Source organism: Pogonomyrmex barbatus, unplaced genomic scaffold (genome assembly GCF_055798465.1).
Source record: "Pogonomyrmex barbatus isolate J1 unplaced genomic scaffold, ASM5579846v1 scaffold13, whole genome shotgun sequence".
NCBI classification, from domain to species: Eukaryota; Metazoa; Arthropoda; class Insecta; order Hymenoptera; family Formicidae; genus Pogonomyrmex; species Pogonomyrmex barbatus.
In genome coordinates, this window is record NW_028297109.1 from 1,565,562 (window position 1) to 1,578,384 (window position 12,823).

General features: G+C 34.3%; 1 protein-coding gene across 6 annotated transcripts in view; it reads left to right on the top strand.

Annotated features, from left to right (window-relative positions):
* Nucleotides 1-12,703, top strand: part of LOC105424297 (uncharacterized) — a 55,268-nt gene extending 42,565 nt beyond the window's left edge. For 4 of the 6 annotated variants that reach the window (XM_089072065.1, XM_025217587.2, XM_089072066.1 and 1 more), the window contains 4 exons: nucleotides 425-748; nucleotides 8,564-8,739; nucleotides 10,960-11,242; nucleotides 11,395-12,703. In XM_089072065.1, the coding sequence (XP_088928191.1) occupies nucleotides 425-748; nucleotides 8,564-8,739; nucleotides 10,960-11,242; nucleotides 11,395-11,786 (1,175 nt within the window). In that variant the 3' untranslated portion in view covers nucleotides 11,787-12,703. Of the gene's footprint in view, nucleotides 1-424; nucleotides 749-8,563; nucleotides 8,740-9,368; nucleotides 9,464-10,959; nucleotides 11,243-11,394 lie in introns of all 6 variants that reach the window. The other 2 variants (XM_089072067.1, XM_089072068.1) reach the window with 2 other exon arrangements.
* The last annotated feature ends 120 nt before the right edge of the window (nucleotides 12,704-12,823 follow it).

Consider the following 12,823-nt stretch of genomic DNA (forward strand, 5'->3'; position numbering starts at 1 on the left):
TCTAAAGACACATCAAAGACAAAAAATTTCTATTTTACAGCCTAATTGTTGATTTAATGTTTTTCTATGAAAAAAAATAATATTTTCTAAAAAATTATTTAATAAAATAAAATATTATCAATTAGTGACTTGTAAAGTAGCTAAATAATTAAAATTTCAATAATTTCAATAAAGCGATTTATATTAAATAATTAAACTATAGTTTAAGGTAGAGCTGAATAAAATTTTAATTCAAAGAGAAACCTGAAAGATATGGAATGTCAAAAATTGGAAAAATGCAATAAATTTCAAGTTCCATATGGTATTTTTGATAAGAAAAGGTAGTCCTTAAATTAATGGAAAAAGCTTTGGTTAAAAGGAGAATTAGTTTTTGGAATTCCTTTGCTCTTATAATACATATCATACATCTTGGTCGTCTGGACAGTTACAGGTCTGAGTACCGGACTATCTATTTCTGAGGATTATGGCAGCAGCAAATCTTCAGGCACCGTATCCCATCAGTCTTTACCAGCATTTTCGCAACCTTTTGGCGCTCGATCGAGTTTTCGCGGCTACAGTCCGCCATATTCATCCTCTCAGCAGAATACCACGGGCACCGTTGCTGTCACCGCCGTAGACGCCAGTTGGGCTTATGCATCGCCTACGACGGATCCCCTAACGACTCAATATGGTACACCATCGAGACGACAAACTGTTAATCCGGCAACAGCACCAACGCAGCTCAGCGCCGCGGCAAGTTTAACTGCAAGTAAGTAAAACATTCCTCATAATAATTAAATGAATGCATAATAATATTTACTTTTTATTATTAAGTAGGATTAGATATAATTAAAAAAAAAATAGAATTAAATTAGAAAAATCCTTTTAATGTCTTTTTAATTCTTTTAATATCTTTGCGAATAGATATAAAAGAAGATTATTTATTAAAAAACTTTCCTTGGATAAAATGCATATTTATGAAAAGAATAATTCTATTTTGTCATAATTTTGAAATTAAGGAGTTTCTCTTTCTTGCGAATAAATTTAAAAAAATATTACTAATGCGACTATTCAAGATCCAACATTGAAGGGATTAATAAAAATTGATCAATAGTAGGCAGATTGTATAATTTTATCGTAAACCTATATATTAATAATCTCATTCTTTTCACGCTAACTGGAAAAAATTATTGAGAGATCCTTATTAAACCGTCTGATAATAAATTTGCTTGTACGGCTTTTGAAATTTGTCACATCGATATTTATAACGATCATCACGTATTCTCACGATTTAGATTATCAAATCGCAAGGTTCGTGTCTCTGGCAATAAAATTATGAGGATTGGTCGGGTATCATTGTGCGATAATATGAACATGTATCGGCTATTTTATTTGATTCGTGGAAGTTGACGAGAAACATTCTTTGTAATTTATTAATTTATTAATTTATTTTCGGCTGAATATATTTTGTAATCTTTTCACGAGCAGTTCAGCGCTTTTTGTGATAATATATTCGGATCTTTATCTTTTATTTTGTAGTATAACAGTTTCGATTGTTTGAAACTCTCTTTTTAGAGAAAGTAGATAGCTTTGAAAACATTTGATACTTACTAATTATTGCACTTGCAAAATTTATTAATTTCTATTTGTCTCTGGCTGTAAATGAAATAAATTTTATGATTATATAAATGTTGTTGGAGAAACTCGAACTCTATTAGCTAAAATATTTTTCTTCAATTCCAACACATTCTTCAATCAATTTTCAAAACGTTTGAAATACGAAACCGCAAAGTGCAGAGTTACATGGGCATGGAGAGTTGTAAGTGACCGATCTGTAAGCAACTTTCATCCGAGGAGGTCTTTGAGGATCCAGAGACTTTTCTGGTCGTAGACATCGGCATGCCTATCGTGCGTTGTCTGAAGTGGTCGGTGTCCTTTGATGCGATGATCCTTCGTCGCGTGCATCTGTGACCGTACCAAGGAGAAATGAGCGCCGGCGCTAAACGACATGAGGTGGTATCCCAGAGTGCATCGATATACAGCGATGTGGATATTGTCAAGTGTGAGCGGTGGGCGTGTTGCATATGTACACGCACGCTTCTTCGAACTCATCTCGAATTCCACGTTTGATGCACATTGTGTCGCATTCAAATCCGCTCTTTCTAAAAATTTATACGATTGACTAAAGAAAGATTTTTGTTTTTATATTATTATTTTTTTGTGGATTTTTTCGTTTTTTTTTTCGTTTTTTTTTCTTTTTTACCGTTTATATCACACTGGAATATTGACTATACCGATATATACCGATATTCTGCTCATGCCAAACTCGACTCTGTTGGATTTTCTAACAATTTATACGATTCCGGGCAGTTAGGTCCTATTTCTTTGGGAATGATGAGTTGGCGGTAATTCAAGCTCTTGTGATGATCGTATTACAGTAGTCATAAATAACGAAGAAAAGGATTCGATGCTCCGCTAATCGTGAAAAATTTAGTATAAAGGCGAGATCGACTCGGTCACGGGTGGCACGGATAATCACATAGTTGTGACTAATTCGTTCACGGTACTAAATTAGGGCCGTTCCAACAGACCACTCCAGTATCGTGTTTCAGTTTCCCCTTACTTAGTCCAACATCTCTCTGGAAGCGATTTTTCTTGAGCGACTTTTTTAACCTTCATATATTTATGAGTGCTGTTAAATGAATATTGATCGATAGGATAGGTGGTGCGATATCTTACGAATTTCTATCGCTATCGGGGGAGTCTGAAGATTTATCGTTTTTATGGGTCACTGGCTGCTGACCACTGACATGTTGACTTTGTAAACGAGAATTCGCATGATATGAATTCACGGTTTTATTGTGTTTTGTTGGTCTGGCGGGAGCAGATTAACTAATAAATACCAATGAACTCTTTTCCAACATCCTACAATCGATCATATATGTTTTATAATATTTTTTGCGAATACTTACTAATTTAAGTTATAATTGCATATTAGTAGTATACTCGATAATATATTTTCATTAGAAGGAAAAAAGTAATTATTTCAAATATCTTTTTTTCTCTGCAATGATTTTACAAATTATTTCTTTTGATTCGTTGTTTTGATTTAGATGAAAATATCAAATATTTTATTTTGATTTCAAATTTAATTATTATTTTACGAAAATATTTTTCGGGAGAATATACTTGCTATCTTCTTGAAATCGATGATTTAGTAATTATCAAGATGTGCATTCTTTTATTTCTTGGAAGCGATCTCATCGTCGTTTCGAGCTCTTTATCGTCTACGATTTCGGATTTCGCGGTAGTCACGAAAGAGCCATCATCCTTTACATATCTTTACGTCGTCATTCGTGATCGATCTGGCACCTGTTTCCACACGACGTCACTCCGCCGACGACTATCGAAGTAGGCATTGATATGACCATGACCTAGGCTGTACGAACATGTAAGCCTAATCTAATTGTGTCTATGCGTGATACAGAATTAACGATAGGACTGTATCTAAGAGACGCGTAAGCGCATCAGTTTACGATAATTTTTCCATATTTTCAGCTGTTAAAGCATACAAGTTTAATCTAATTAAATAATTATATGCCTAAATTCATATCGTTCGATGGAAAACGAAATGGAAAGAGCAAGTTTTTTTTTCTAGGAAAATTAAATCACGCTTTTTAATATGTGACATGATAAATGAAATATGTGAATGTTTCGAGTACGTCTTGAGAATATACAATTATGATATTACTACATAGATATGAATGTTCTCGGTATATGGCATGGTCAGTATATTCGGTTTGAATATAGAATATTACACATAATAAAAATTTAATCTAAAAATCTAGTAATCTAGTAATCTTTCAGTGAAAGTTGTAACTTTTAACTCTAATTGATGTAAAATTGTACAACACTGTACGTGTAATCTTGGAGCAATGAAAACAAGCTCAAGTAGTTCATTGGATATATAGCTGTTTTTGAGATAATGATTACAAGATATCCAATAAATCATAGTATAAATATTGTTCCATCAAGAAATGTTGTTCTTATAATCTGATTACGAAATTAAGATCACGATATTCTTAGAACGATTGAAGCGTTACAACATCATCACGTTTGCATGTCGTGTAGAAGATAAACAGCTTGATTAAGACATAAATTTTTTTTTTTTTTTTAAATACCTCCTCGGTGTCGTCCACAATTAATTTTAGTTCTTATGCAAGCTTAAGTTCACGACCGAGGTTGATATCGCACGCAGCTCATTACTTGCGATGCGCTTCTCCTCTTGCATCTTCAACATGTTCTCTTTTTTTTTGCCCATTTTTGACAATAATTTGACATTAAGTCTCGCTGAATTGATAATGCGCGACGAGTACATTGAACGTTAAGCCAACGCGTCTCGATCATTAATTTTAGATACTAATAATGACGCCAAGATAAATGTGCCTTCTCCCAGGTTCACGAAGGTCGACCGGATTTCTTTATCCGCGTGACACAAAAGTTCGTCATACTGAGAAAGCAGTGAGTCAAAGCTGAAAATATCTTGTCGAATCTTAAATTACTTAAAACATTACTTAAAATATTCTTTTTACTATAATTAATTGTTTAATTTTTTATTAATTTTGAATTTTTTGTTTTACTGACGGCTTTAAAAACATTCAAAATTTCGAACAATTTTTATATATTACAAAAGTGAGCTGATTATTTATCTTGATGCTTCTAATATGTTGCACAAAATCATTTTTCGAGTTTTTCTTAATTATTCTATATCTTAATTTTGTGCTTGAATCACAACAATTTTGTGCTTTCATACCTATTTGCTCGTTTGTATTATCGTTTAGTTATATTATATTTAGCTAATTAGATATTAATATATAAATTATTATAAATAAAAATTAAAATAGTTTGGAAATTTATTCATGAGAAGAAGTAAAAAGAGAGAGAGAGAGAGAGAGAGAGATGCATTTCTTTGAGGGATGTTTCGGCCGGAGGGGGAAAGTTTAGAGACCCTAAGTGGTTTCTCAGGGGAGGGGGGGGGGACTAAAACCTGTGGTTACACATGCCGTACCATCCGGATTTCGTTCTAGCAGACCGGCAACGAGAGAGATGTGCCTTTTAACATACCGCGACCTCGAGTGTTTCATCCGCGAGTTCACCACGCCGGCTGTGATTTAAGTTTAACCGTGCCAGACATCCACCCCCTCCCCCTTCTAGGGGAACGATCTCTCTCTCTCTCTCTCTCTCTCTCTCTCTCTCTCTCTCTCTCACTGTGCTTTCGTGTACATCGTACACGTCGATGCAAGAGCACGACGCAAGAGTCGTGCATCATCCTGAAGGACCGTGCACGTGGCCATCCCTAAATTAATCCGGTTGATTCGAGTTAAAAACTTTCTTCTTCTTCTTCTGCAATACACCAGCGTTCGCCTTTTCCGTTTATACTTAGCTTAAAAAAATACTTAGCTTAAGTTTAAAATTGACATATCAATTTCTCCCTTTGCTCTTCGCTAATTTCTAATTTCCAAGTTTCTTAAATAAAAGTATATGATTGTTGAAAATGTTGATCATTGAATATTGAAGGAATGATTAAAGGAAGCTTGACGAAAGTAAATTTTTGATCTTCTAAGCTTTTGTTTAGTTTTTAAATGTATTTTATAATAATGATTAAATGCTAGAAGGATAAAAAGATCGACGTCATAAATAACAATGGCAATTGCAATGCGCGTAACGCACACCTGGTGCGAACGGGTCATGGGTACGTACGGGCAATTGATTGAGATTTCTGTATGAAATAATAAGTATCAAAGCCGAGGGGGCAGATTAGAGCGGTCAAAGGAAACAAAAGCGCAGGTGAACAAGAATGTTAATGTGATGATAACACAGTTATTATCGCGCCGACGTAATCGTCTAACTGTGAAATTAAGTTTGTTAGAATATTGCGAGAAATAATGCGCAATCCGATTTATTATTTAATTCGCAATATAAATATGCGTTATATGCTACGTTTAATATTTTTTCCCTATAACATTTGTGGTTTTACTTTTTTTCCATCTTTTGTTATTACTGTTGCATTTTGCTGCTTTCTCGCGCAGCACACGCTCAAGGATAGAATATCACGAAGGTCGGAATGTACGGCGTCGTTCGGGTGCGAAAGTGCAACGTGAACCTTCTTACGTACCTCTAACGTAGGACTCCGTACAGGATACCCAGCTACGTCAGCTACTTCTTGCTTACATAATATCCGATTGCTTCCCAGTGTGATTCCGCCCCTATCTCATGAGGATTCTCGTGTCCTCTGACCTCTTCGTCCTCGTGTCAGTTCGGTAACTTAATGCCTGCCTTCGTATCTAATTACGGACGCTCCTCTACTTCGAAAACTGCGTTACAGTACCGCATTATGGATATCACGAAACGATTGAAGCGATAGAATATCTCGATTGTAATTCTGATTTGGAAAAGAGCGACATTATGGTTTTAGAGGAGACAGAGGAGACTCTTCAAGTCTTCTTCAAATCTATTCGTGTATAAAAATGTATCTTCACGGACAATGATATTTATCTAAAAGTATACGCAATTATAATATATGTATATAATTTATACACGCAGAGATATTTCGAATGCCTTTGCGTAGAGAGATAGCATCTTCCCACCAAACTATTTCATCTGTTTGATTATTTACTCGCAATTTCTCGCAAACCCGATTAATAGTCCACTCATTTGTGGGTCAAGGTGGCGTCATGAAGGCGCGAGAATGCACTCGATGTGTGTGTGTGTGTGTGTGTGTGTGTGTATGCAGCATGCTCTAAAAGAGTTCGTAGGACGACTCAAACGACATCAGCAGCTTCTTGCTTACCTACATGTAATATCCGATTGCTTCCCAGTCGCAATTCTGTCGGATGTGCTGCTCGCGTACGCCGACCTCTTCTCGTTCTCTTCTTCGCTTTACTTTTTTCTTTTTTCACCAAGTAACTCGAAACGAATTCTCTTCGAAACGAATTTTTCTTGATTGTCAAGTGATGCGTTGGCTTTCTATTAGGAAGAATAAATCTTTATTTATGTAGATTCGCGCATTTTAGCGAATGTCATAGTAGCGACGTGATCTAAATGGTTTCTCGTTCAGTTCAGAAATCAGTTCAGTTATGTCTCTCAATTTTTGATAATAACTTTTCTTTCTACGCATAATTTTAGTTAATAATCTTATTATAATTTTGTCATAATTTATAAATACACATTTTTCAACGTGGCATATGTATACACATGGCATGGTCACTGGATTGACTCGCGTTATTATCAGCAAACGCCGGAAATTCTGATAACGCCATGTCCGTTTCCATCCTTTCCTCGTCGCTGTTACACTTCCTGCATCTTTCCTTTTCTTGTTCGTCAGTACTCTTCCATTGTATTTTCTTCTATGATTTTCATATTAATTGTCGCAGTCTATAAAATGATGAATAGAACATCTGAAGATTTATAATATTATTTATAATATAATATTTTTATATTAAAGCGTAAATGCCACAAAAAATTTGTTTTTCTTGTTGTAAGAAATAGTTTCAGAAAAAGTCATTAAGAGCTTAATAGCTTAGCTTTAAATGTCAAATTATTATTAAGAAGTCATTTATTTCAAATTTATTTATTAACATTTGTTTGTGAAAGCATTAGAAAATTATAGCAATTAATTCAGATTAATGTAGTTTATTACGTTTTTTATTAATAGTATAATAATTATCTTATTGAATAATTGTTTTATTTTTGTTTGTTGAACAAAATAGAATCACGTAAATTTTCTCAATCAACATTTCACAAGGAACAGCTTATACTGCGCTCGGTCTGAGAAACTATGCATATTCATAGTCACGTAATAGAAGTGAGAGAACACAAACCAACGAAACAATTGTTTCCGAGTGGTCATGTAAAAAGGGGCAGATATGATTGCTCTCATGGAATACTACACGTGCTCCATGCTCTTTACCTGACCACGAACATTTGTTACTTCGTGTATTACTTTATACCGGAAATACACGTAGATATTTTACATTTTTATTTTTCCTATAAAAAAGAAGCAGATTCATACGGTAAGAAGCGTGAGAAAGAAAAAAAGATTTCTATGCTACGTTTCTATGCCTATTTTTTTAAAAGAAAAAGTAGGTTTTTTTTAATTCTTTCTTATTTTTATTATATAAATATATTAATTATATAGTTATACATAGGATATCGTATAGAATAATCGTTATGAGATATCATACATACTTATAACATAGAAGAAGATATAACAGATATTGCATTATACATTTGTTTGTATCGGTCGTAATCGATTGTCTTAGCTCTCTCTTGAAAAATGGAATGACATTATTAATAATTGTCGATATAACACGTTTCTAAAATTACAAACAGCGCGTTAACAGCGCGTTTATCTTTCGATCCAATTTTTTTTCCCGTTAAAATTGTTAAATTATAATTACCTATTCCTGCGTTAAAAGAAAGAAGAAACAATGAGACAAACACGCTGTCGCATATGTGTATATACTTGTTGCGTGCGATGCACTTGTCTGATTTTCCTGAGAAGTCCAATATGAATGAAACGCAGTGCACAACATCGAAGCGGAGTACTTTACGGAGGGCCGCGAGTGCGTGAACTGCGGCGCGATTTCCACACCTTTATGGCGTAGGGATGGTACTGGACATTACCTCTGCAACGCATGCGGTCTCTACCATAAGATGAACGGAATGAATCGTCCATTAGTTAAACAACCACGTCGCTTGGTAAGGAAGGCTTCATTGCGACGATCTCATTGCGACGCTGATTACCGACACCACATGATTCGAGACAGTACGGTTTGCCAAAATCGTTTGCAATATTCCAAAAATATTAAAAGACATAGATCTCGCTATGTTAAACGTTCTCTATCTTTATTTTTTTATATTTCTTAACATTTGTTGTTGCTGCAGGAAAGAATTGTAGAAAAGACTGGAGCGAGCTTTTTTTAAAACGTTAAGAGAGACAAAAATGGATAAAATTCATGCTTGCAAACAATATTTTGCAAATCATTGGTTTACGAATCAGATTAGCCGCAAAGAGATATAAGGGATATAAGAGAGAAAGAGACAGAAAGAGAGAGAGAGAGAAAGAGAGAGAGGGAAAATATTAAGGATCCTTTCTCGCTCATTCTCTGTCCAGGAGCTTATGTGGAAATTCGCCCGTGATGTTCTGCCCTTCTGTAAGTTCAAGGGACACTAAGTAATCGTGTCCCGTTCTCCGACCGTAATAAAACAAATTCACTCCTCGTATCTCGCGATGTTAAACTCGCGGTTCAATGCACCGCCGTGTATGTTTAGTACACGCAGGAAAAAAAAAAAAACACCCCTAACGCATAGCCTCATGTCTGTTTCAGTGGCGGACCAGGGCAATTTCTACAAAGACTCTCTCTTCTGTGGGTATAGTGGCGCCCGTCGCGCCCTCGCGGAGGAGAAATCGAGCCGTCGTTTGGTAGGTGTCATCCTCCCAAGTCAGCATTTCTCTCTCTTTCTCTCTCTCTTTATCTTTTTGCCTGTATTTTCTTTTCTTTCTGATATAGTATTATAATCATAATTTTTGTCTGATGTCTCTTTCTCTCTTTTCATCCGTTGTTATAATCATTACTTCTTATTCCATGATTCATCCATCATCATCATCATCATCATCATCATCATCATCATCATCATCATCATCATCATCATCATCATCATCATTATCATCGTCAATTTCTTATTGCAGCCGAATAATGATAGAATTTGTAATATATATATATATAAACTTTTAAAAATAATATTATTTCATCAAGTATTAATCAAGCTAGCGACACGATGAAAAATGCAAGCTTTAGCAATAAGCAAATTAGCCAATCGTTAAAAATTATCTAAAACATGAGATTATTATTTAAAATACTCTTGGTTACTGATTAAATTTGCTTACTGCTACTTAAGTTATACTGCTTACATTTCCCCCCGTATTACTAGCTTGAATAATGATGTAGATAAAGAATAAAAAAAGTTTAAAATCAAGATTCAATAATAAAAGTATTATAAATTAAAAAATTGAATTAAATTAAATATATTAAAATTTAGTGATAGAAAACTTCTTGCGATTAAGAATTGACAATTTCTTTTTTATTCCGGCTTTCCTGCAATTCGTCATCATCACGTTAACATCACGCTTTCTTCGACATCACTCATCATTACACTGTATACCAGTTGATTATCGAGACGAAAACAATTATTATTGACCGTTTCGTCATCAGTGCGTCATCGTACTTTTAGTAGAAAACATTCGAGTCGTAGCCTCGAGGTGCCACTATACCCATGGTACGAGCCTTCCCCTTTCCGAAATCACGTGCAGCCTGTCGTAAAGTACGTCTCTTCTTGCAATCACGTGTTGCTTGCAATTTCCGATCATACGGAATGATTCTTTGTGTTTGTTGAGTTTTTCCAGGCTCGCGTGATCTTCGTGGCCGAGAGTGGCTCGCCCTTTTCTGCTCCGCGGTCTCTGCGGTACCTTGCACAGAAAAGTTTCTAATTACGGTAATCTGGATTTAATCCTTTTCCGAGTTTGCATCAGAGTCCACAAATGACTCGATGGGGAAAACGATTAATCACTTGATACCACTGACTTTTCTCTTACATGTTTAAATATTCAGAATTGTCGTACATGTCGGACAATACATACTCTCGTATTGTATATTATCTTTTTCCAAAATTTATACTAGTAACTTTATTTTGTATTTTCTCTTGCATTTTCTGTACATACTTTCAATATCACTCATATTATAAATTAATTCTTATATTTCGCGCTTACATTTCTGTTGTAAGTATAATATCGTATATATTTTTTAAGCAATACAATCCATCATACTTTCATTAAACTCTCGGCTACATTGAATCATTTTTAAACCTTTTTCGACCTAAAGATAATATATGTATAATAATAATGATTTTATATCTCTTCAGTCTGCCACGAGACGCGTTGGTCTCGCTTGCAGTAACTGTGAAACTACGATGACGTCGTTATGGCGTCGCAACTCACAGGGCGAACCAGTATGCAACGCCTGCGGTCTTTACTTCAAGCTGCACGGTGTCAACAGGCCATCGACTATGAAGAAAGACAGCATTCAAACGCGCAAGCGGAAACCTAAAGGTGGAATGAAAAGCAGCGATACGCCTCTTTCGGGCAATGTTGCGCAGTGCACGAACAACAATAATAATAATAACAACAACGTTAAGCTTGAACCAGGTATACATTTTTATTAATTACTCTCATCATTAAAAAAAATTAATTCAAATAAAGTACGCTCTCTCCTCCCTTTCTTTCTCTTTCCTATTTTGTTATATCGATATTGTGCGTCGTATTGAAATGAATTTTATAAAAATTATTTTGCTGTCTAGACACTTATAGCGATCTGAGAATGGCTCATACTGGCGTATCGCAAGTGACATATCCAAGTAGTCTCTATGGTACTCCTCAATCTTCGAGCAGAATGGTGCCCTATCAGCCCGTTTACTACGATATGATCGCTTCGCAGCAGCAGCAACAGCAACAACAGCAACAACAGCATCAGTTGCTAGAAACTCATTCCCCTAAGATCGAATGCCCGTCTCCACCTTGTACTACACGCTCCCCAGGGATGATTTCGGCTGGTCAATCACCCGATCACCACCAGCTCACTTCACCGCATATCGTCACTCTAGGTAGTCCATCAACCAGTCCAGCCGGTTCTAAGATTATGTTGGACAATGGTCATCTTGAAAGATCTACGGTTGTGTCGATATCATCTTAAATGCACTCCAGAAAGCTATCGGTTTGTTGAGATAGACAATAAACAAAACATAAAAAATAGTTTAATAACAAAAACAATTGTCTGTCAAAGAAATGATCCGAATTTGATTAAATTTCTTTTTATTTTAAACAGTGAGACAAATATCTCGCTAGTCTTGCTTTCCTGCGCGTATTGTGATATGCAAAATTAAACGTTATATTAAACGTTATCATTAACAAATGTTTGAAAGTATGAAAGCACTGTTGATATTGTAAATAAAAATTTTAGAGTTTTAGAATTTTTTAGGACATTAGTATACATTCTTCAAAAAATCATAGATCTTCTTTAAAAAAATGGAAATTTTATAGATTCTTCCTTTTAAAAAAAAGTAAGTTCCTTTGTTTATTCCTTTTTCTTGTTTATTCTTTTTATTCAATTTCTTTTCTCTTTTTTTACCAAAGAAGATTTTACCAACGAATCTTGTATCGACATTAAGACCAAATTACCAATGATGTTGTGTGTATATATATATATATATATATATATATATATATAGATGGGAATTTTCTTATAAGCTTACATATAAGTGCTTTTATATTATAGCATAAAATTACATAAAAACACAAAGATATTTTAATTAAACGGGTAATGTTTTCGATGTAACATATCATGAGATAAAAATGATAAAAAATAATGTAATGCTATATAATGTCATAACTATATAGTAAGTATAGTAACAATGGTGTATATTATTTGAGTAAACATATCTGACGGCTGCGAATAAATATATGCGACAGTTATAACATATTTTCTTTTCTCTCAAAATAACGTCACGTTTTCACAAATGTCAATATGTTTCATAGAATAAATTTTTAGAATGTATTAATTTGTATTAAGATATTGATTATTTTTTAATAAAATGGGATGTTTTACACGAAGCCAAGAAGCTTCGATGATTTTGATTTATATAATTGTATAACTTTGATTCGAAGGTAAGTTAAGAAAATTTTAAAAAGATTATTAAGATTACACAATTAAAAATTATGTAAATTATTAAT